Genomic DNA, 26084 nt, shown 5'->3' on the forward strand with positions numbered 1-26084 from the left:
AGGAAGCATCAGTTTGAATGACTCGTTCCCCCTGAGGGCCTGTTTTGGCATTCAGCTGCCACATCAGGGGGCGCTTAGTCTGTCAGGACCCCCTCCTCCTCAGCCCGAGACCCTCCATTCGGGCTCCGCTGGCTCTTATTAAAACCTGTGGCTTAGAGAGCGACAGGCTGCTACACTGCCATTACCGGTATATTGCCCCCGGCTTCAAAAAGCACACACTGTTCCCCGGACCTGGGGGGAGACAAGCCACCTCGGGGCAAATGTACATCCACTGAGGAGACGAGACCGGAGAGAGAGAGTCACGCTGAAATAGAGAAAGAAAAGACGACTGGTGTGTCTTGATGCACATCTACAGTGAGTCACTCAACTTTTATAAAGTTCAGTTTTGGGTTACATGCTACAACTACGGTTGAACAGAAACAGAGCTGTATCAAGAATACTATTGAGTATGTGAAGTGTATAAGCTGGACCACTCGCCACTTGTTTTCTTTTTTTTTTGCCATGAGAAGGAATCATGGACTTTGTTTGGATATTAATAATAATAATAATTATTATTATTATTATTATTTATTTATTTATTTGTTTGTTTGTTTGACATTGGCACAATTATACAACACAAGAATGTAATTTGTAACAACAATATAATGTTAGTTAGTTAGTTAGTTACTACTATTAATAGTAATTATTATTATCATTATTATTATTATTACATTTTTGGAACAACATGCATGTCTGTAAATGACAGTAATTTTCTTTCTTTCTTTCTTTCTTTATTGGAACAAAAATACATTTGGGTAGGTAAATGATAAAATCATAATTCATATTAAATTTGGAAACACTTTTTAAATACTTTATACTACTAATAATATTTATTTATTTATTTATTTAATGGCACAATAATACAATAGTTATTTATTTATTTATTTGTACTGCTACTACTACTACTACTACTAATAATAATAATAATAATAAGTATTATTATTATTATTATTACATTTTTGGAACAACATGTGGGTAAATTACAGTAATTTTCTTTTTTTCTTTCTTTCTTTCTTTCTTTAGTTATTTATTGGAACAAAAATACTTTTGGGTAGGTAATGACAGAATTAAAATTAAATTTAAATTTAGAAACCCTTTTTAAATACTGTATACTACTAATATTATTTATTTATTTACTGGTACAATAATAAATTTATGGAATAATGCAATTTTGCAATTAATGCAATTTTGAACAACAATATAATATTCATGATTATTTATTTGTTTATTAAATAAAAATACAAATTATTATAATATTTCTGGAACAACATGCATGTGGGTAAATGCTAAAAAAAAAAATAGCTGTTGGGCGTTACCAAGATGGCCGCTGATTGGACTGACTAGTTTTTTAAAAATGTCTTTTGGTTTGTTCTCATGTCTTTTAAAATCTCTCATTCGCACCAGCATTGCTCTATCTCTGTGACCATGACCACAAATTGCTCCTCTAACAGTGATGAAAGGCGAAAATACATAGATGCGGGCCGAAAAAATGAGGAAGTCCTTGAGCGCTTCATTCATCCACCTCTCCACTCATTCTCCATTCCTCTATTGTGACATTCCCAGCCTTGGCGCAACCAATGGTTCTTTATTTCCATCTATGCTCATTCTGAAGAGGAAAAAAAAAGCCATTTTTACTGTGGCTTTAGCAGCACAAACGAAAGGATGGGGGTTAAAAACATCACCGAGAGGCTGAAACACAAGCTCTCCTCAGCATCTGTTGCCCATGGCAACAAGCATCTGAGAGGTGATTGCACAGTAAAGTGGTCATAATGGCCCACAGCACTCACTCATGACAGCTTAAAGTCTTAATGATGCCTTTACACCACACACACCCTTGGGAAGGCGCACAACACCTGTTAAATGAAACCACCTATGTGAGCCGATTGTCAGATGTGGAGGAGTGTGTTGTAAAACACAGGAGTTTGGTGAGCTAAAGATGGTGTATTATAGTGAGGGGTGATCTGTTAAATGAGGGTGTGTGTCTGTCGGCACGCACTGAAGGGTGTTCGGTTTAAGGGTGTTTCTTATGCATCTACAATCAAAATGTCTTCTAAAGCTTTGTGTATTTCCAGGTTTCAATGAAAAACTAAATATTGAGTTGACCCCACTATGATACTAGTCTTTCAAATAAGAATAGATTGAAAACATTTGAAAAATGTGGTGGTAAAATTAGCATTTTCTGTTGAAAAGAGATGCCATGGGAATGAATGACATACACACCATTTGTTTGTGTTGTGTCTTCATTTTGATTTGTCATGCGTTTAATTCATTATTTCTCCTCAGTATCTGTTGACCAGTGTTTGGGAAAATTTCTTTTAAAAGTAATGCGTTACAATATTGCACTACTCCCTAAAAACGTGACTAATTGGGTTACATAGCTACTTTTTATGGAAAGTAATGCGTTGTTACTTTTTTGCATTACTTTTCTCATCTGTGTTTGCTTGTTTGTGTTGTAATAACAAAAAAACAAAAAAAGTTATATTTTTAGCAAATGTAAAATCCCTTTCACACCAAAAGTTAATGAATAAGCCTCAAGGCCTGTTCACACCGGGACGAATTTCGCGCGCGATATTCGCTGACGTTTAACGCCTCGTGACTATGATAATGTGAGTGTGCACACTGGCGCGAAAAACGGCACGCGTAAAAGCGTCATTTTTTTAAAAAACGCCTCGGGTTCGTTTTTTTGGTTTGACGCGCCGCGTCAAAAACTATCCGACCAATGAGATTGGCGCTTTTGTTCACGTGTCTGGAGCTTCTGAAGTTACAGTAAAACACAACTTGGGGGCGCTCAAACACAAAACGGTCTTGCCGTGCACACATACGTAACGGCGAAGAAGATATACACCAAGTAGCGTCTACACTGCCGGGAAGAAATAAAACGAGGAAGATGCAAGGCAAGATGAATGTAGAGCTGCTGGTCTCGTTGGTGTCAGAACAGAAAGAACTATATGACAAACGTGACAGCGACTACAAAAAACTTGATAAAAGAGAACTGTTATGGAGTGGTTTCTGTTTTACATTAAGCGCCATCTAATGTCAGGGAATGAATTTGCATGTTCACTCGGCTCATCGTCAGCGAAAATCGTTTGGGTGTGAACACAAAAAACGCGTTGAAAAACGCTGGCGAATAACGCGCGCCGATATTCGTCCCGGTGTGTAGGGCCCTTCAGGCTGAAGGAAATGCAAATTCATGCCTGTCCAGTAGAGGGTGCAGCTCAAACAAACCTTTCAGCTGAATAAAATTAAATAAAATTAAACGCAAATGTGATGTTTAACTAAAGGAATTGTTGCTTATTAGTATGGTTGAATTGGGTAATCAAAGGTCAGCAGCAAAGACATTGGTTAATAAAGTGAGATTAAATGCATAAAGTATATTTGTGTTATTTAACACAAATACTGAATCTGTTTTTGTGCAAGTGAGATGAGTAAATGCATGTTCATATAAAATGAGGACAGGAGAGCTGTCAGTCGATACATATTTTAAAAAAGTAACTCGGGTATTATATTGTAAATATAAAAGTAATGCGTTACTTTACTAGTTACTTGAAAAAAGTAATCGGATTACTCGCATTATATACATATTCCATGTGCTGTTGTGTAGCTTATGAATAAAACTTTCATACACTCATAAGTGAAATTCTTCTTTTCAGTCAAAACCACTATTATTAAATTATTCTGTCTGTGTCAGTCTGAATCAATATTTAAAAAAAACCCATATCCAATAATCACAAATGAGTTGCAAAGTTATGGAAATTCATTGCTCAAATAGTGTGGAAACTCGATATGGAGAATGAAGTCTCACACGCATGGTTTGTCTTCCCGCAGTCGTCCTGGTCTGCTGAATGCCAGTGATTCGGGGTACCCGTGGCTCGCCGACTCCTGGCCGACCACCAGTCTGCCGGTTAACAACGGTTCTGGAGGACCCAATGACCTCAACAACTTCGGCCGTGGAGGTAAAATCTACTCTAGACCCATTGCTGCATTGGCTTGAAATTTAGGACGTATTAAATTGATTAGAAATGTGGTTAGTCGAAAGTTTACAACGTTAAAAGCAAGCCCTCTCCATCAACTGAAAGAAAATGTCATATTTCCGGACAATGATTAATTCAGGTTGTCCCGGTGTTGTCCTGATGTACACCTATATGCATATTGCATGGGCCGTGTTTGGACACACACATTTATTCATCGTGTGCTGGAGACAGACCTATATGGCCACCCGCATCTGCTGTCACGCTGAAACTAATGTCTGTCGTTCTGACCCGCTGTCACACAGAGGAAGAGGAGAGGAGAGAGGCGGGGGGGGGGGGGGGGGGTGTGAGGAAAAGATGGTGGTCGTGCAGTGAGTCGTGAAGGACAGCCACAGCTCGAGTGGTGCAGATGCAGCTGCTGTATATCATTTTCCCTTCAGTACACACACATGTAGAGTTACGCCATTATTTCATCCAGAAGTGGCAAAGAAAAAATGCTAAAAGATAGTAGTAGCAGTAGTGAGTCAAAGGGAGAGAACTGAAAATGAATTAAAGGCCGGTTCACACCAAACAGTAAACAAAAAAGCATAGCATATTCACAACTTATGAGTTTATTGTATATTATATGTTTGTTTAGTAAATATATTGTATATATTTTGTTATTTTTTGTATATATTTGTTATATTTTGTTATTTTATGTTATATTTTGTCTGAGTCAGTGTATTATTAGTTATAGTGATAATGATATATTAGTTATTAGTGTTATTAGTAGTGGTATTATATACATATTTTATTTTATATAATGTAAGTTAATTATTTATATATATATATATATATATATATATATATATATATATATATATATATATATATATATATATATATATCATTTACTCATCTGGAAATATCATTGTTTAATATTATCATATAAATTACATTATTACATTAGCTTAAAATATGGTTAATAATAATACATATTGTACTATACTAATAATAATTGTACACTGACTTGGATAACAACATTTCATAATTCCATAATTATTTGAGTATTCAGTATAAAAATAATATTATTATTTGAGTATATTAATCATTTGCAATGATTCTTCTTCTTATCATGCATTTATTACAATCATATCAATTTATTATTATTAATAATTAATTGTACTATTATTATTATTATTATTATTATTATTTACACTGACTCAAATACCAAAATGTAATAATTCCATAATTATTTGAGTATTATGTATATGTGTGAATGTGTGTGACACTTTTTGGGGTATTATTAAAAATGTAAAAATTGACCTAGAATCTGAAATCATTTTCTGAAATAAATGATATAATATTTTAAATCAAATAAACGTGATATTTTCGTGGGAATGAGTTTGTAGAAACGCATTGACATATTTTGATTTCTTCCAAAAGAGACATCACTTCTGCACTTCTCTAAGACATTAGCCTCACAGTCTTGTTGATCTCTCCTTCCCTCCATCTCGCCGTGCCTCTCAGACGGGATGCCCAGTTCCCAGGCTGATAAGACGGGCACCATGCTTTCAGACGGAGCCATTTACAGCAGCATTGACTTCACCACCAAAGGTGGATTCGGCAGCCCAAGCCCCGCCTCCCAGGCCACGCCATACGCCACAACCCAGATCCTCCATTCCAACAGCATTCATGAGCTGGCCGTCGATCTGCCCGAAGCCCAGTGGAAGACCTCCCTACAGGCCAAGCAAGAAATGGCCAGCCTGGGCTACTCACTGCCAGACAAGAACTCCTGCAACAACAGTGAGTCGGGCTGAAGGGCCAGGGGGGTGTGTGTGTGTGTGTGTCTGTGTGATACTTCATGTGAGCTTGTTTTTTACGTCCAAAATCTTTTGAAACAAAGCCAATTGCTCTATTTCTGGATATTGCCTGAGGTTTGTATCAGTGTTAATTTGACCAACATTGCATTATTGTTGCATTTTTTTGACATTCAGGAACAATAAGAATGCGTATCATTGGCCCATAACAAAATCCATGACCCTTGAATGTGTTTCCGAACCAACCGGACGGCATTTATTATTTAAATTGTCTTTGGGCTAAAAGAATGTAACATCATTATCCAAGATTTATTCTATTTTGAAAAGCTTTTAGACAAATGCACTCTGCATTTTTTTTTTTTTTTATAAAAAAAAGTACTACTATCCATATTAATGAACTCATTCTCTGCAGTTGAACCGAATGATAAATTGTAGCCTCTCCTTAACGCAATTAAAAACCATTTGCGTTTTCATTTGGCCTTGAAAAAATAACGTCAGACTAAAAAATGACTGTAAATCACACGTATAAATGATTCCATGAACTGGTTAACTTGCCAACAAATAGAATTAATTCCAGGGAAATTAGCACTAATGTATGTTGTTAACATCGGAATGAGACAGTTTCCCAAGAAACTAGACAAATTGAGAGATTTTAAAGCAATTAGGCTCTGTTCCAAAATCAAATGAGCTGCCATGCTGCCTATGTAGGCAGCATCTTAACTGATGCTAAAGATGCCTCACTTTATTATTATTATATTATATTATACACAAACTTTTATATTAGATGCGATTAATTGCTATTAATCGATTTAACAGCACTATATATTACATTATATATTGTATTATTATATAATTACAAGTCATTTAAAATTATGAGGTAAAGTTGTATATATATCATCATTTTATTTTAAATATTTTTTGTATATTTTAATCTTTTCACTGAGCTCATTGTTGTAAATTCTCAGATTTCTTTATCATGCAAGGATGGATGCAATATTTCCTGAATGTAGCCAAAAGGAGAACATCATAGAACAGCTGTTGCCTTTGACGGCTTCAAATGATCCCTACATGGGCAGCTCACTTTGGGAACAGAGCGGAAAGTGTCCAAATCAAGCACTAAGTCTAAGCGTTGTTAAATTAGAAAGAACAGGCATTTGAAACAGGAGTTGTGTGTGAAATCAGTGCTTTGCTCGTTGCTCTAACTGCACGCCCTTGCATGCGCTTGTGCCATCTTGCCCTCCACCTGATGCCACTTTTTTGCCCTTCGCCTCCACTAGCACTCCTTTTCATTCCTGACTACCGATTGGCTGACGGATTGTCTAATAGAATGCCACACAACCAATCGCAGGATTTCAGCACCACCAGCTCCCACAACAGCTCAGATCGGAGCAACAGTCTGTCAGGTTGGTATTTCACCGGTCCCGGGTCAGCAGCCCACCCGCATCTTTCCTTCAGTCTTCCCCTCTCCCCTTTCACTTCCACTAACCGTGGTGCACACGCCATGACCCCTGCTGTATACTCTGAATAATATGGTTTGTGTTATAATTGTGTTCCTCGTAGCTGTCATCTCTACTGGATCGACATCTACTGTGTGGATGTACTGTAAAAGACCTGTTATCAAAAAAAAAAAAAAAAAAAAAAAAAAAAAATGTAATTAAAATTGTATATTAACCGGCAGGTTTGTATTAGCAAAATATGGTGGGTACTGTTGCGATATTAGGTGCATCAGAGCATAGACCTTTCCATAATAACAGTTTGAGTCCATAAATTAATTCTTAAAAAGTCAATCAAGAACATCTACGCCGTGTCTACATCTGATGACAAAGGCAGATAGAACCCATTATAATCAGTGATGCTGTCTGATTTCACAGATAGTTTGTTTATGAATGTAAAAAATGTCGTCAGAATGTGAAGTACTTGCTTTGGCCATTGTTTTGAATGATTTTGTTGTGCTTGTTGTTGTCATCTGTTGTCTTAGTACAAGTGGGATGTGGCGGTTGGTTAGTGTTGGGGTTTGTCCTGCCACTCCTCCACTGTGATTGGACGGCTGGGTAAAAAGTGACAGTGATGAGCACTACGTTTTACTCAAAGTTTTAAAAAAAATGTCCAGCTCTCGGCGACCAGAAAAAACGTCAAGCTTGTGTAAATAGACGCTTAGCGCCTTGTCACACTGCTGCCGAATTCCCATTGGAAACCAATTGAAAAAATACAAAGAAATGCTTTGGTGGACACACTGCCTTAAAATTAGCATAGCATAAACATCTGGTCTTCTCTTTTCACACTTTGGTTCCTCATAGCCCTTTTCACATGTGAAGGGGAAACTGTGGATGACACTCAATCCTTATATTCTGCCTATGTTTGACATGTTGCACAATTCCAGCAAAGAATCTTTTGACATTGTCATTAACCTTGTGTTAGCAATGTCAATGCATTTAGGACAGTTTTGCCATTGGTAAAAGAAGACACGGCACTCTTGAGAGGGTTGATTTGAGCAAATTCCTCCCGTTAATGGTCACAAGCTACAATAAAATTCATGTACTGAAAATTACAAGGTCATTTATAGGACACAGAGACGGCCCCCATCCTCTCGTCTCGTTGTCCATGTGGCTCTCTTTCTCCTCTCTAATCAAGTTTCATGCCAGTGCTTTAACTGTGCAGTAACCCTACACACCCTCAGACATTAGATGGGAAGCTCTCCAAGCATCTGGCTCAAGTGTTTCACGGACTACAATTAGGATCACAAGGGTAGATTTAGGTCAAACATCTCAAGCTCTTCAGGCAAGGATTGAAGATAGAGATCATCACCAAATCGAGTCAATCGGATCTCGTTTAACCTTTTCGTAGCATTTTAAGGTTTTATATCTAACAACCTGATTAACATGAAAACTGATGTCGTATTTCATTATTCATCACTCACCCCTAATTTCCACCAACTCCGGAACGGCGGCGGAGTCAATAGGTTTCCATTTAAAGTCAATGTGTGTATTTTCCGATCCGCAGCCCTCCGGAGCAGATTCGCAGAGTTTCTATTTTTGCCGGATGCCGGAGAGCTCTGCAGCAATTCAGCAATTATATCGCGCGATCATACTTGAATTCACGAGAATTCTCATGGCCGCAGCCGTTCCGCAACAAACCCGGACCTGGTGGGTATTGAAGGACGACGTAGCACGGGGCCGACACGCAGCCGTTCCGCAGTTGGTGGAAATCCGGGGTCAGACAATTTATACAGATCATGCTTTTGGAAATATACATTATCATTCACAAGTCAGTAAAAACAGTATATATTGTGAAATAATTGAATTAGAATTTTCAGAAGCCATAACTCCAGTGTCACATGATCCTTCCGAAATCATTCTGATTGGCTGATTTACTGCTCAAGAAACATTTATTCTTATTATTAGTGTTGAAAGCAGTTGTGCTGCTTAATATTACCAAAAAAAAAACAACAAAAAAAAAACATATTTTTGCAACATAAATACTGTCACTTTTAATCAATGTAATGCTGGTAACAAAAACATGTATGTAGAATAAATGTATCAAATAACACAAGCATTAAAAAAGTATTAATAAAAGTGTTAAAATTGACCCCAAACTTTTGAACGGTAGTGCACAAGTTCAAGATTATACTGTATATTTCATAGTTTTTTACTGAAAACATTTTTTGGTTATGTTAAGACAGTTTCACATAGGAGGAAAAGGGAAGAAGAAAAAAAAAGCTGAGCAAATAAGCATTTCCAAGGATTACTCTTGATTGTTTCCAAGCAAACATATGTACTTAATTTGTTTGCTGCGGTTCATTTTGGCGTACTATCCCAAAATAATTCTCAAATATTTGAACTTTCGATATTGACCCCAGTGAATTGGCATATTTTCCACACAGAACCTATTAATCTTTTCAGAGCTTGAGTTTCATTTTATATCAGGAATCACTTCATTTTTAGCATCTGATCTCCTATTATAGATGTCAAGGCAGGTTTTTAATTAATTTAAAAGTGTTGAAAACACGTTTCACCCATATTCGCTGGTGTTTTGTGTTTTGAGAGCCAAAATTCACAGCTTCCTTTGTGAAAAACGTTCTTGTCGTAATCAAAAACACATGCATTCCCCTGTAATAGAAAAGCCATAAAGTATTTGTACTGCCCCATTAAATTCAAATTATTTTCGAATACTGTTATTACTCCCTTTTCCCACCATAGCATACAATTAGATCATAATTCGTTATACAAGATAGGACAGATCTGAGTTGAGCAAGCTCTCATTGATGTGTTAAAGGTGTGGAACCTCAAGTTATGAAATACAGCCAAGTTCCGTTGCCTCAGATCCGGCCTGATTCGGCCTAGTTCAGAAAGCCACCTCATGTTTGTCAGTCGATTCACTGTTCCCCCCACAGGACCCTTCCTTTCTGTTTTCCTCACATTTCTTACATTGGTAATTTCAGGAGCTGCCCCGACTCCTCAACAGAGACTCGTTTACATTATTGATGCCCTCTACTCAACAAACAGAGGGAGAGAGAGAGAGAGAGAGAGAGAGAGAGAGAGAGAGAGAGAGAGAGAGAGAGAGAGAGAGAGAGAGAGGGAGAGGAACTGAGGGAGTGATTGAGTAATCACGCCATCTCTCCATTTATTGTCCGATGCCACGCGTCACCCAGAGGAACGATTAGGAAACCCAATTACTTCCCCCCACTCCAGCCACTTCTGCCTCTTCTGCCTCTAGCCTGTTGTTATTTTTTTTATTACTAGCATGCTTTATTCATCTTCGTTTGACACTTCCATCCCTCCACAAGACTCCTAATGCCTCCCGCTTTCCCTCGCCCGCCGGAACAATAGCGCACCGTCAGCGAGAAGTTCCGGCGAAGAGAACACTCTCTAATAGGCCGGCTGCCGAGAGTATCATAAACGTCAGCCTCCGTATGACAAATCTGCCATAAACTGTGCATAGCTACAGTACTCATCTTATAGCATTCTCGTTCTTTCTCACTCATTTTTGCTTTTCTTAAAGGAGCAGTGCACCCTGAAAACACTAATTCCAAACCTGTATGACTTTCTTCAGTTCAACACACACAATTTTTTAAAGAATGTTCTTCTTACTGCACAATAAATGTGAACCAAACCTTTCAAGCTTAAGAAAGGACTAATCTACGTCATAAAATTGAAGTTTTCTAAACTTTGAGGAACGCACATTTATTCAGTAACAATCTCTCATTTTAGTATTACTTACATATAGTTTACAGTAATATTTCCGTTTAAGTTTTTCATCAATTCATTTCATTCATTTAAATCCTTGACACAATTTTGTGAAGTGGATCAACTAATAATCAAACGGTTTAGCCATTTGCCAGGTCACAAAATCCGATCTGAACTGGGTTTTGTGAACTGACTAGACCAACTGCATGAAAATATTTAAAAGAATGATTCTCATTGCACCACTAGTTATTTAATGTCAGTAAAGTACTCAAAATTGGGACAGACTAATCCTAAAGTACTATAAAATCGTGAAGAACGATCCATAGGGACCAGTGTTTAATTCGACTGATTGACCAGCACAATTCTTCAAATTTATTTATGTTCCACAGAAGAAGGAAAGTCAGATGGTTTTGGAACAACATGATCATTTTCATTTTTGGGTGGAATATTCCTTTAGGATCCAGGTCTTTTCATAGCCATTGAATGGGATTCAACATGGCTTTTATAAAGAGTTTTTTAGACTTAATGCACAGCCCTGTCAAAGTCCTGGCATCATATTAAATAACATGATGTTTGAAGCCACAGGGTTGCTTGAATCGGAACATTTCGAGGCGGCAGGGACGATTAGAGGCCATTGGCAGACAGAGGAAGATGATGACAGATAGGATCCCATACAGTACAAGTGCTGCCAGTGAAGGTCCCCCCTCCCATTTGCATTTGGCCGTGTGTCTGACTCCATCAGCCTCAGCTATTTTATGCCTGGCTTGAAACACGGGAGGATCTGGCAACACGTGCCAAAGCACTGGTCACGTCGAGTTTGCCAGCGGCGGCATTAATAATTTACAGTAATGAATCCTGCCGCCTCTGCATGTACTCTGTGGAGGACACGCATATACATCACTTCCTCGTCCCAAATGTCTTCATCTGGCATTGATGGCCGTTACATTTAGATGGTTTTGTTAATTAGATTGTGACAGAAGGGTGATTAATTACTATCCTATGTACTGGTTCTTGGGCAAGTTTGTCATTTGCCAAATCTTTTGTCCTGGGAGATTGTGTGTGCGCGTCATATTCAAGTTCAACAGCCTTTATTCTTTCCATCTTTCACACATTTCTGTTTCTTTCTCAGTAGTTTCTTTTCTTAGCATACATAAAATGAAGGGCATACTCATAGAATGGAACTAGAGTTGCAAACAAAGATATTCCAGAAAGTTACATGAATGGCAGCTGTGGTAAAAAGGAGGTCAAAGGGTTTTTTCAGTAATTTCTCTTTTTGAGTCTTTGAGACATTGACATGCTGTGAACTGTTTCTTTTACCACGCAGCCTTGAGATAGCTTTTTATGGCTGTGTTGGCTCAGAACATTTTGAAAGAAGTTGTGCAAAGAGGAGTTGTACATGTTAAAATACAAGCAATTGCATTTGACATTGGCTTTGCAACAGCCTTCACTTAGTATAGAGAATTTCAAGCACACATTATGTGGGGGATAAATCAGTGTTTTTTTAGGGTGAAAACATGGAAATTGCCAAATCACGTGACACCATTCTGTGTACAAGCTTGAACTAGTATCTCCAACGTTTTGCTGTTGTAGGCGGGAAAGGTGGAAAGAAGAAGAAGACCAAAGCAAACGCCAAGCCCTCCAAGATGAATGGCTCCAACTGGGCAAACGTTCCACTGCCTCCCCCTCCTATCCACCCTCTTCCAGGCACGGAGATGGACCACTACGCCACAGAGCACCATGATGGAGGAGGGTAGGGTCCTGAGTCACTCATTCGGCTCTACTTAGTAGTAATAGTGACAATCCACACTGCAAATTCAATGGTCACATCTATAATATCTAGAGATGATGATCCATGTAATTAAGCATTCAATTTTCCCCATCAAGTTTAAAATAAAAACGGCCATGATGTGCATAGGAAACTGTTCAAAGTCTCATTCTTGCTAGCTAATACCATCTATTAATCCACTAATGGTATTTATTTATTCCTCCGAGAGTTAATCAAGCTGCTAGCACTAAATTATTTATTTGTTGTCCATTATAAATAGATGGAATGTTTTTGCTAGTGTGTGATAATCTTAAAACCTTGTTTGACAAACTGTTCACGCTCAGCAACTTTTAATATACTTTCGCCACTGACGACACTCCACTCTGGTCTGACATCAGCGTCAGCCCATCTGTACAGTTAAAAGAAAACATGAAGGTGGTGATACAAATTAAATATCCTTCTCGAGAGGTGTGCTTGCCTTTCAACCCTGTTAATTTCCATCTCGGAGAGTCATCCAGCTTAATAGGCTCTCTGGCAAATGAGTAGTCTTCTACGCTGTAAATCTCGCCACTGTCTTTTAATGGCTTCAGATTAAAACTGTTATGTCCTACGGGATGTGCACTGACAAATTCCTCTAATGAATGTTGGCTTTATGACATGTATTATTTCAGCATGTCTAAGCACAGTTCTGGGAAATAAAAAGCAAAGTTGTTCTGCTAGATCAGCCTGTATTAAAGATCAAGTAAAGCTGTAAAAATCCCTTTAGATTTTTTGCATTTAACCTAATATTTACACCATTACCACAATGCTGTTAAACCTGAGTCTCACGATATCCATAACTGTTGACTAGACTGACATTTAAATAAAAAAGTCATGCCTAACACACAACTGGTAGTGGGGTGCCACAGGGACTCGTCTGCGGTCCATTTTCATTTTGTTTATGTCTTTTGTTCCAGATATGATAGTGATGGTTGGGGCCCGCCATTGCCAGTGCAGACATACCTCCATCAGGGTTTAGAGGATGAGCTGGAGGAAGAGGAAGAGCGGGTGCCCACTCCTCCCATAAGGGGCGTGGCCTCCTCCCCTGCAGCAGTTTCCTTTGGCAAACAGTCCACAGCCACACTGAGCCCATCCCCACGTGAAGAAATACAGCCCATGCTCCAAGCCCACCTAGATGAGTTAACCCGCGCTTACCAGTTGGACATGGCTAAACAGGCTTGGTAAGATCTGAGTTAAAGGTGAATTGTTTTACCGCTAGGGCAGAGATGCCGAAATCAGGATACGGTGGCATTTTTTATTTTATTATTATTATGGCTTTTTTTTTTTTTTTTATCATTTTTGTTTTGAAATGTATAATATTAATGAATTTGATAAAAAAAAAATAATAATAAATAATTTTAATCTAATTTTTTTTATATAATTTTTTGGGATATGTCTGCACTAGAGGCATCAAATGCAATCAAATTTAACATTGAAGATCTGATTTTATTTTATATATATATATATATATATATATATATATATATATATGGTTTTTTTGTTGTTTTTGTTTTTTACATATCTAGCACCGCACCCCATTTTATTACACTGCATTTGTAAGTAGTTTTCAATAAATGCAAGATATTAAATGAAAAAAAATGTGAATGCAGCTGAATTAAGTCTGATTGGAATATGAATATGAGAACAATTCATAGTTGTCCACCCCAGACTGTGTAAAGCATTCTTATAAAGCCCCCATGCTAAACCCATGCTTCAACCTGTCTGTCCAAGAGAAATCGACTTCCGCTTATTACAGTCGGCACTGTAAGGGAACGGCCTCCACTTGTCAGGAGGAAGATGTCATGTTACCGCCATAATGAGTATGTTGCTCATAGTGCGTTTTTGACGACTGAGAAGAGCCCATAATTATATCCGAATCCTGGCACAGACCGCATCAAAGCAGAAGCACTGCACAAACACACACGATCCACATATATATAGACACACAGTGGGGCTGTCATCGAACCTAGCTGTCTAGTGGGTGACAGCCACAGCAAAGACATGCCTGTGGTGGTTGCCATTGTATACTCTTCAAGCTGCAATTAGTAGGTCATTGTGTTAGCATGCAAACCATGGCACTGCTGAATTAGCCGAATTGTCCCAATTCATCGGAGAGATGACAAGGAATGTTCTAGGAAAACCACATTTCGCCTGACAGACAGCACACCCCACGCATTTCTCTTTTGTCTGGGCTTGTCGCTCATTGACACCTTTTGTCTCCAGCTGACAACCCTTGAAGCTATTGCTTGGTTATGCAAAAGATATGTTCACATTTGACTTCTTTGGAATTCTCCGCAGGCACATGCAGGGTGGGCCTTACCCGCCCCAGGCCCCCGCGCCGCCCGTGGGCTACATCTCCAGCACCCTAGTGTCCGATATCGAGACAGACCTCCCTGACGAAGACGACGATGAGGAGGAGGATGAAGGATACGAGATGTCGCCGTCAATTAGGGGCATCGAACACACACCAGGCTCCAGCATGGACAACTTGGACAGCTCTATTACGGGTAAGCTTTTGTAATTAACTTCTGTAATCAATTCTATGAACTTTTCCTGTGAAAGAACATGAAGAATTTCTTTAAAACAAGCATAAAGCCCTTATCTAAACCTTTAAACAGTGTTCGGTTTGGTGCACAGTAGATGTCCAGTGCAGATTGCGTTCTTTAACTGCATGTACTCTTAAGCACTGCAGGGGTGGCCATTTCATTTGCTCATTATCCCATCCGTTGTCCTCATAATCTGGGATTTTTATCTCTCTTAAATCATTTCAGGACTCAGTTTGAACCCAGCATGGAAGGTAGAGGAAAAAAAAATGGTTTTTTTTTTTTTACTTATTAAAAAAAGTTAATTAAAATGCAGTCCATTTGGTCAGAGACACCAAACGATATGATCTACTCACATATCAAATTACAATTCAACAGAATGTGCGTGTAAAGATAAGACAATAAAACAGAGGTACTGATCTCTAATCTAAAAGCAGCATATGTCAGTCCAGCGGGCACTTTGAGATTGTACTACTGATGTTTTACATGGGAAGCGGTTGTGGTTTATTCACATGTGTACCGCATGTGCTGGCTTTGTTTGTACTGGCATGGTAAAACACTATGTTTTGCCCTGCTTGTCTGTAAATAGCTGTATTTGTTTGTCATTGTCATGCTGTATTTATTTTCACCTCACCTGAAAATGGCCGCGTTTGTTCAGGCATTTGGGGATAAACTCTAATCACCATAATGAGGAGTGATAGACTAAAAGACTAAAAAAGCGGGGAGTAAAGAAACGTAGGAAATTGAAACAAATGATTTGACTCAATCACAACCCTCATTGCTTCCGGTTTCCCATGAAGATTTTGAATAAATCTCACGTTCAGGGTTCCATTTCCCCATTGGAGACAGGAGGCACCATTTCCATTTTACAACTTATTGAAAGGGTTTTATGGGCCGTCTGTCATAAGGGACACGTGAAGGGTATGACATTGCGTGGTTAGAAACTAAAAGCCCTCTGTTCTCTAATTTACCACAGGACTGAGGCAAAATGGGACAGTGTTGCTCCTCTAATCAGGCCGAGACGTATGCATTATTATTTTATGGATTGATGGGTGGTTTAGGCAGCTTAGTTAAGGAGGAATAAAGATCGCTGGAACATATTTTTCTTTATTGTGCTTGATTATTTATTGCATGCACAACCCTCAGCAGATCAGTGAGTTTGTGAAATAGTGAGGGTGTTTTATAGGAGTTGTAATGTGAGCAGTGAGCTCACTGTCCTGCTCCACTCCGCTCCCATAAACCCTTGCACCGACTGCAGATCGCGAGGTCACGTGTCCTGAGGCGGGCGTCTCCGCCTACTTGTCAAGGGGAATGATTACGATGCTTAATGATATGCAGATGAGGGCTCAGGGCAGTGTAAATCAGCTTTAGTGGCAGCAGGGTGTTGGATGAGTTTTACAACTACATTTAGCTGAGCTGTGAATATTAACTGTGTATTATCGAAACGTTCTGACAGTCAAAAATAGCCTTTTTCGAATCCATAAAATGTTCAAAAACCATGTCAAATTTTTTATTAGCTCCATAATTATAGTAGCTTCAGTAGTGTAGCTTCAAAACGTTTGCCGTCTGTGACTGCCAACTCCAAATTAGCAGCAATTTGTGGGAAGTTCTCTTCATGGTACGCCACGCCGTATAAAAACATTTGGGTTTGCGAACTTGAATGTATTTTGGCCGGAGAACGGTTATTGTTTTGCAGCTGCCAGCATTATTATATGGCGAAGAGTGAAAGCTTGGTATTTTCAGGGATCTGTTTTAGGTGGCTGGTTGTTAGAGGGCATGTCGTCCCTGGAGGAGGCAGGAGGCGCTGAGACGTAGTGCAGGTATTCTGCAGGAGCCGTCCCTTCTGATGTGGAGCTCTGTACCTGCCTCTGTCTCTGCCAGCACATTCAATTCATTATATGCAGTCTCGAGGGACTCAACTTTTTTGCAAAACAAAGCCGTATGCAGTTTCTGAGGAAATTCAAAGGAAGAGACTGCCAGAAAGAGTTTTCCTTCTTTTTTTTTTTAGTCTGCATCCTATTATTTTTTCTTTTAGACAAGAGAAACACAAAATGTATGATGCTTTGAAAATCTTTGTTATATTTGGAGGTATTATAATATGATTTTTTTTAGGGTTTTATATGCTAGCAACAAGCAGTATTTACTTTACAGTATAAATATAGTGTTACAGATTTTCATTGATAAATAATAATAAAAAAAAAAGTAGTTGTAGTATTTTCTAATAAACTATTTTATAGTAGTACTATTATTAAATATTTTTTAAAGGCCCACTGAAGTGCCTTGGATCATGTAGCTTTGTATGATGCATTGACGTGATTTCCACTTAAACAGGAAGCTAAAGCGGGATATATTGAATGGCTCGTCCCCCTTTTCAAATAGCCAATAGCGTTTAGTTTTCCGCAAGTCGTACTTGACAGCACCATGGAAGCGAATCCGAGCGCTGATGATACAATGTATTCAATAGTAGAGGTGTGAATAATAAATTTGGTTGCTTTGGCCAGGTGGTATTTATAGCATAGGGGGCGGGGTGCTTTAGATTCTATAGAGCATTTGATTGGACAGAAGATGTGATGAGAAGCTGAAGTCCGCTGCGATGTCATAAAAATCCGTGATCCATTTTAGCGGAAGTGAGAGACTGTGTTTTGAATGCTTTTATCTCCTAAAGCGAATTTTGTCATTGTTTTGGAATACATCAGCTTATTCATGAGTTTAAGGCTAACATATTCATACTAAAAGCTAAAAAACTTCTAATCTAATTTCAGGGGGCCTTTGAAAGCTGCATTTTTTTAAAACCCTTAAAGAAAAACTAGATAATGTTTTGAAAGCAATGTTTGTAGTGTCACCAAGACCTAGGCTACAAATCTGTCACCGAGACCTAATTAGCTCAATGTTGAATCTTGAGACATACTTGAAACTATAAAAAATATTACCCAGGCAACACCAGTAACCATTGTAACCCTCTTAACTTTACTCTCGGATCATTAAACAATAGTCGCACCATCTCACATCATCTTCCCCGAGGATGTTTGTGCCGGGTTGCTATCAATCAAAAAAAAATCCATGCCATAAATCTGACAAGTGCCAAAGAAGAAGAACAGCACGTAGCTGTGTGGTTGCTTTGATCATGCTGCGTGTTTCTGTGTGAGATATCAGCTGCTTCACCTCAGGCCGCGCACAGGTGCGTGCGTTCCTTCCCATCAGAGCAATCAAAAGGAAGTGAGGTCGCGATGTGTAGTCAAGTGGCTGGTGTGAGTTTATATGCAGGATGAAAGCAGGACAAGTTACTTCAGAAAAAAAAAAAAAATGCCAGAACAGCTCAGATTAGTGAACCCCCCCAAAAAAAACCTACTTGAGTGGTATTAAATGACATTAATGTTTTAGTTAATGACTTACGCATATAAAGTAATAGCGATTTTTGTGTGCCTTGGTGTTTCCCTTTTTTTTTTTTTGGTTTTGTTTTGGCTGTATTCTGTAAATCTACCCTACTCAGCCATTTTGTTTTGGTTATTTGTTTCATAACAGTGACTACCTAATAATTTTAAAGGTGGCTGACGCATCTCCTGTCAAACATAACTCACCTGTGCTTATCTTTATTCAGAGCATTCCCAGCACACATCCGAAGCCCCATTATACAGTATAATTCTGATTATAAATGTATTTTTCTATTCGCCTTCATGAAGGCATCAATAACTTATTAGTGTGTAAATATTACTAAAGAATATATCCTGTCTCAGCGTATACATCCTGTTTTTCTGGAAAACAATAAACTAGAAAACCTAGTCAATCTAACGCCCATACGGCCGCTCCCCTCCAGGCTCGATGGTGAACGGTTGGGGCTCGGCTTCAGAAGATGATGACAGAAACTTCTCCAGCAGGAGGTCTAGTGCCGGCAGCTCCTCTGACGGCTCACTCTTCACCCATTGCAGCTTTGCACGAGCCCTGGTGGCGGCCGCAGACAAGGCTGGTTACCGTCTGGACGGCACCAGCCTGAGCAAGAGAGGTCGGTTTGGAGGAAACAAAGGAATTCGAGACTGGAAGTCTGGTGTTTGTTGACTGCAAAATGGCTCAGTCTTAACAGAATGATGCTTCTTTTCTGCTTTCTGATTTTACGCCGGTGAACTCTTGCTTTTATCTGAAGGGTTTTTGAAAGCGGCATGGTGCAAATACTAACATCTTCATGGATTTGCTTGGTGGGTTTTTTTGCGACGATTGTTTTCACTTAGCAGGGTTTTGGTTCTATGCTTTCAGTTTACACTGCGAACGAATGAATTAACTGGGGACTGATACAGTGCTTATGTCTTCAGATTCTTTTATGTACTTCAGGTTTGACTTTGTGCCTCTTTCTGACTCTATAATAATCTTGATTATTTAGGACTTCATCCACAGATATTCACGAACCCACTTTCACAATCCTAAACCTTTTCTCCAACAGGCTGAGCAATAGAAATGAAATGTACTGATTGATTCTGCTGCTTCTGAATCGAACTAACAAGCTGTCCGCCCTACTTCTGAGCAACATGCCATGCTTTTCTCTCAAAATTCGTTTTCCATCTCTAGCTTTTCGATAACATTACGGGCTAACCACGGTTCTTTCTTTGCTCACTGCAGATAAAGGTCTACACCATAGACCTCGTCCCGCTAGCCCGTTTTCCACAGATGGAAGTACGGTGGGCACACACAGCCTTGGTCACCAGCGGGCGCCGAGGCCCACCCGTAAACACAAAGGCCCTGGCACTGCCCCGCACCGCCGCGATGCCAGCGCTGATGGTGAACTTTAGTCCAGTTTTAAATTAACAGATAATACCAAAGCATGGCGTACACTAGATTACAGATCTCCCTTGCATGCTTTATTGTATTAAAGGGATAGTTCACCCAAAAATGAAAATTATCCAATGATTTACTCACCCTCAAGCCATCCTAGGTGTATATGACTATCTTCTTTTAGACGAACACAATCAGAGATCTATTAAAACATATACTGGCTCTTCCCAGCTTTATAGTGGTAGTGAATGGGAGTCAATATTTTGAAGCCCAAAAAAGTGCGTGCATTCATCAAAAAAGTAATCCATACGACTCCAGGGGGTTAATAAAGGCCTTCTGGAGCGAAGAAATTAGATTTTGTAAGAAAAAATCCATATTTATAACTTTATAAACTAAAATAGCTAGCTTTCAGCAGACAGCCTACGCAAGTCGACTTGCGCCACAAAAGTAACCCCTGACTCGATGTATGACGTAAGATGTAGGAGTAGCGTAAGCTTAGACGCCTCTCGTGGTTCAAACTAATTTTTATATATATATATATATATATATATAAAGCTTGGAAAAGCCAGGATATTTTTTTAATAGATCTCTGATTGTGTTTGTCTAAAAGAAGATAGTCATATACACCTAGGATGGCTTGAGAGTGAGGAAATCATGGGATAATTTTCATTTTGGGGTGAACTATCCCTTTAATGTAGTAGTCAACATTGGTTAAAGGAGACAGATGGGGTCATAAGCAAATGCATTTAGAATTATCCAAGCCATTAAAATCATTTATCAAATAGAATGAAATCAATGTTACCCCTTTGAGCCCATTTATGCAGCTATAAAAGACACCTACTGTCAAATTATGATAAATGCATAATGTACTATGGAAATGCTGTTCCTGCACTTTGAATTCACATGGTCCTTCTTGCTTCTATCCCAGATCTGCCTCCACCACCAGAGCCTCCACCCTGCCAGACAGCTCGCGTCCAGGGGGCGAGGAACTTGCCCAACCCCTCTGACCGCAAAGCCTCCTCCTTGGAGAGACAACCCATGATGGGCCTGGAGGAGATGAAGTGTTCCTTGGACCGGCAGGCCCGAACCTCACTGGAGCGCCACCGACAAGCCCAGGACAGACTGGGATCCATAGAGAGAGGAGAGGAGAGCAGAAGAGGACAGAAGAATGGCCATGTTTCAGGTAGGACAATGGACAGTTTTCCATGAATGTATGCCAGAGCTCTGTTGACAGTTTGGGGTCTTAAATTGAGACATAAAGGAGAATCAGTGTTAGGTTTTGGATACTGGTTCCAAGCAGTGGATACTAGTTAGGCTAGTTCAGCTCCAACCCTGATTAAACACATCCAAACCAGCAAATCAATATCTTCAGGATTTCTTAGAACAGATAAGAGTGCAGGAAGGTGGCCCTCAATGCTCAGGATTGGACACCCCTGGGCTTGGACAACACCAAACCAGTGCTAACCAATTTCAGCACCAATATTTCCTTAGTCAACCAGCAGGATCATTTTGGTCAACCAACTTCCAAGGATCCAAACTAGCACAATCATGCTGTTCACCAGTTATTCCAATCCTGCTCCCGGAGGGCCAAGGTCCTGCAGAGTTGAGCTCCAACCCTAATTAGCACATCTGAAGAACCAGCTAATTAAGGTCTTCAGGGTTACTAGAAACTTCTAGTCAGGTAGGTTGAAGCTAAACTCTTCAAGAAGTTGCCTAGGCCACTACCAAACTAGTGCTAACCAATTTAAGTCTGAAATTGATCTTCAGCACCAAGATTCCTTAGTCAACCAGCTCGTCCATTAAGACATTTTGGTCATCCAACTTCCAAAATTTGAAAAGTTCACCAACTAGACCAGCACCAAACTATCTCTAACCAGCCTGGACCTTGTCTTCAGCAGATTCAATAGGCATTCGAATTTTTCCTTTCGCACAAACATTTTTATGAAAGAACTGAACCTGATCTTACATGTCCACATGAGTTAAATCAGCCTGACACAGTAAACACACTCTTAATTCAGCAGAGCAGGTCTGTAAAATATTATCTTGCTATCGTGGTCATCAGAGGCAGATGTTTGACAGCGCCAGCTGTGGACCCTTGGCATTCATTTACGGTCCCTGCTGTAAGGAGGCCAAGCTGGAGCAAACAGATTGCCTTGTCTCCCCCTCTTAGTGAGCTCTTCCATGGCCAACACTGGCCTTCTCCAGGAACCAGCAGACAGGAGGCACACTTAGCTGCACAGATGTACTCTAATCGTTCCAGCCCTCATTTTTCACTGTATACACACACGCTGCAGTGAAGCCGAGCTCCATCTGTGCCTGTCTGATCATTAGGATCCACCATTCTGGGTTTCCATCCCAAACGAAGCATAAAGAACTAGGCCTGGATCTGGCTTGACACAGAGGGGGATGTGGGTTGGGCAACCCGTCTGGTTTGGTCTCATATGTCTTCATTTTCATCTTAAACTCTGGTGTGGAGATATGTTTAGCCGTCTGAACGCATTGCTAATGAGTACAGTTCGGTCAAAGCTGGCAAGAGTTGGTCACCTCAGTATTAGTCAGAGAGAAACCAATCATGGACATATTCCAAGCTGGAAAAAGGCAAAAAAATAAATGTATGGTTTGGATATTTTGTACGTTTTCAGAAGAGGCCATATTGCCATACAACAAACCGTCATTCCCATCCCCCGGGGGCCACAGCTCGTCTGGGACGGCCTCCTCTAAAGGGTCAACGGGTCCTCGGAAAGGAGAAGGGACGAGGGGACAGCACCAGCGCTCCACCACAGAGCAGGGTGAAAGCAGCTACATGGGGACCAACGCGCAGTACTCTGGAGAGTTATGTGAGTCTGAATAGGTTATTCTGGTATAACTTCAATATCAAAGGTGCATGGAAGTAGTAAAGCACTAACAAGTTAACAAGCAACACTTGCTGATTGAAAAATGTAGACAATTTAAAAAAAAACATTTTTCACATTGACCTTAAAGTGTGAAAAGAAGCCATTTAAAACAAGTGAAAGCAGACTACAAATTTAAATGATTTGAAATGAGCTTGTATTTAAAGGAAGTGTGCCGAAACCTTGATGGTTTAAAAGTGTTGCTGGTTGTCAAATAAATTGTCATATAAACAGTGTTGAGGAATATTTATTTATTTATTTATTTAATGGGATGCATTCCATTTAATATAAGTTTCTTTCTAATTTATTATTTTAAAACAAAGCTAATTATATTAATTACCCAACTAGTAAGTGCTTTTTCATAGGTGTAAATGAAACATGCCAAGTTTCTATATTAAACATGTGATTAAGGAAAAAGTCATTATAAAGTTTGTGCAGGGTTTTTTCTTTTCAGTTTCTTCAATTCGGACAGTGAATATGAAACTAAGGGGAGCATCAATGTTTTATCAAAACTGACTTGCATGTTTACTTTGTATTGTTTACAGAGTGAGCCTTTTGGATGGAAACTGAAGAATGCCTTTATCTGTTCTGGAAATGCCTCACCTGCTTGGTGCAGTGGACTCGTGAAGCGTCGGAAGGAAGAAGGGGGGAAAAAAAGAAAAAAAAGATGAAAAGGACAAACTGTAAATGTGATGTAAAGATGGACATGCAACCCACAAGATCCGCAACATCCCTCACCTTCCTCCTTTAACTCTTCATTCACAGAAAAAGAAAATGTTAGGGGTGAAAAAAGAAAAAAGAAAAACAACGGAAGGCCACCCAGCTTTGGCGAACTTGCGGAAAGGAAATCGAGTTTCCTGTAAATATATTCTTGACATCGGAGATTGAAAATGACATTATTGTTATTGCATTGCTATGCAAGCCGAGTTCTGTTTCTGCGCTCTCCTCCCTCTTACGCTGTTGGTCGTTTGTATGATATGTGAATTGATGGGCTGTGGTGCCATAGAAATTATGTTGTCATCCATCATTTGTTAATACTTCTCATGAATTAATTGTTGTCATTATAATAATTATTATAATTAATTATTTTCTTTTGCACTGCAATTTTGGTGATAAGCACAAAACCATGGCTCCTGCTGACATGAAGAATTGGAGGAAAAGAAATGTGAAGGGGAGTTTCTGTACTGTAACTAGAGATAAGAAAATATATAACCGTGTACAGAGATATATTAAGAGATGCCTGAGTCTATGCTGGCGGAAAGACTTACAGTTCTGACGAAACGAGTTACGAACTTTCCTGCGAGAGGAACCAGACCCTTTCCATGCTGGAAATAGACCGGGATGGGTTCGGAAACTGTTTGCAGGGAAATTTATTCTAAGTGGTTCTCTTTTCAACACATCCAGCTACCCCTACTAGTTAATACTACTCAATCTAGTCCACTTGGTCCAATTGGTATATATTTAGGCCAGATCTCTGAACTACACTGGACTACAGGTACCAACTTTGCCTCTTCCCTGGCTCACCGTTTGCCGCTTGCTTTTGTTTTGCATTTAGTATTGTGCCTGTTTAATTTGGTCCATCTGAGCATAGCAAAATTAATAGACACCAACATGGCTAATGTTTGGAAGTGAATTGTTTTTTAACTTGCAAGATAATTGGGCTTTTTTTTTCTTTTTTTTTTTGGATCTCCACTCAAAATTTGATTACAAGCACTTGAAACGCGAGTAATTTAAAAGCCATATGAACAATACAACGCCCCTGCCTTCCCGTAAGGCTTCTGCCTTACTCTAGAGAGGTTTTGTAGACGTTATGATCCCGTGCTTGTCTTGAGATTCTGCGTACGTCTCAGATCACGAGTGGAGAATGAAGTCAGGTAACTTAATTTCGAATTTTCTTTTTTTTTTTTTTTGAGCACTTAATGTACCTTGTTTTTTATATTTCTGACGATGTCCCAAAGCCTTGTTTTCAGGTTCTACTTTACCTATGCAGGGCACTTAATCACTAGGATCCATAAACAAATCCACACTCATTGGTATATTGATTCCGATATTTGTCCTGTAATCACATGCGGAAGTCTCAAAATGGCTGTATCGAGCTAAAGCCAATAACATTTTGCCTTTGACTTTGCAAAAATACGGCAATATCTCCCTCACGATCGCTAATGCGTGGTGGTCGTGCGATTTTTTTTTTTTTTTTTTTATTTTTTTTTCACGTCCTCGGTGTGGTGTAAAATGTCAATCAGACCTCCAGAAAACGTTTCCACTGTCTTCGGCCACTACATACAGTACGTTTACCGAACAGCCCAGTTGGTTCTTTTCGCTTGATGAAATTTTACATATATAAATATATTATAAAAACAAAATGTACAAAAGGCTGCTCAAAAAAGGATATTTTTTACTGTGGAATCTTCAGGAGTTACTGGTGAAACGACTGTTTTCTTTCGTTATTACCGTCTTCGTTTTTGTACAACGTTACTGAGGAGAGCTCTCCCAGACCGGGCCGACGTCCCATCCACGTCTTTCTCTCAGAATTCACATCATTTCAACGCTAGTGTCCAGCAGTCTGGAATAATGAGGTGCGAACGAGTATCTCAGGTGATTTTACATCTATATCGGTGGTGTTGATGTGGGTGTGTATAAATGTATATATTCATATGCATCCTCACGTAAGAGAGTTCATTCCATGTTCGCTATTGAAACGTTTCTCCACCCCTTGTACCTGATGGATTGCTATGCTCTCTCTTCCTTTTTGGCCCTGTCGACAGTGGTTTTCCATTCCTTTCTCTTCCATCTGAAAACGTGCCGGTACACTAAATGTCCATAAGACAAAGATGTCACTTACAGAACATACCAAAATTAATATTGATATTTCTAATGTCTAATGCATTTTAGTGTCTTTTTTAATACTTGTTTCTTTAAACATCACAGTGTTGTTGTTTTTTTGTATTTATTAAGATAATAAAGGTATATTGTGAAAAATGCATAAAGGTTTGTGGCGTGTTTTCTCCTCGATTTCCTGCACGCTTACTTCGTTTCACACCAAGGCTATGTTTTCACGGGCTGAATCGGCTGAATTTGAGATGCTCAGATCATTTT

General features: G+C 39.3%; 1 protein-coding gene across 7 annotated transcripts in view; it reads left to right on the forward strand.

Annotated features, from left to right (window-relative positions):
* Positions 1-25009, forward strand: part of robo2 (roundabout, axon guidance receptor, homolog 2) — a 452373-nt gene extending 427364 nt beyond the window's left edge. For 3 of the 7 annotated variants that reach the window (XM_079886425.1, XM_079886426.1, XM_079886427.1), the window contains 9 exons: positions 3865-3992; positions 5517-5792; positions 12580-12739; positions 13711-13974; positions 15092-15300; positions 19945-20103; positions 21026-21280; positions 22740-22934; positions 23534-25009. In XM_079886425.1, coding sequence (XP_079742551.1) covers positions 3865-3992; positions 5517-5792; positions 12580-12739; positions 13711-13974; positions 15092-15300; positions 19945-20103; positions 21026-21280; positions 22740-22934; positions 23534-23535 — 1648 coding nt within the window. In that variant the 3' untranslated portion in view covers positions 23536-25009. Of the gene's footprint in view, positions 1-3864; positions 3993-5516; positions 5793-7083; positions 7210-12579; positions 12740-13710; positions 13975-15091; positions 15301-19150; positions 19337-19944; positions 20104-21025; positions 21281-22739; positions 22935-23533 lie in introns of all 7 variants that reach the window. The other 4 variants (XM_079886422.1, XM_079886424.1, XM_079886421.1 and 1 more) reach the window with 3 other exon arrangements.
* Positions 25010-26084: the final 1075 nt, after the last annotated feature.

Source organism: Squalius cephalus (assembly GCF_949319135.1).
Source record: "Squalius cephalus genome assembly, chromosome: 11".
NCBI lineage: Eukaryota > Metazoa > Chordata > Actinopteri > Cypriniformes > Leuciscidae > Squalius > Squalius cephalus.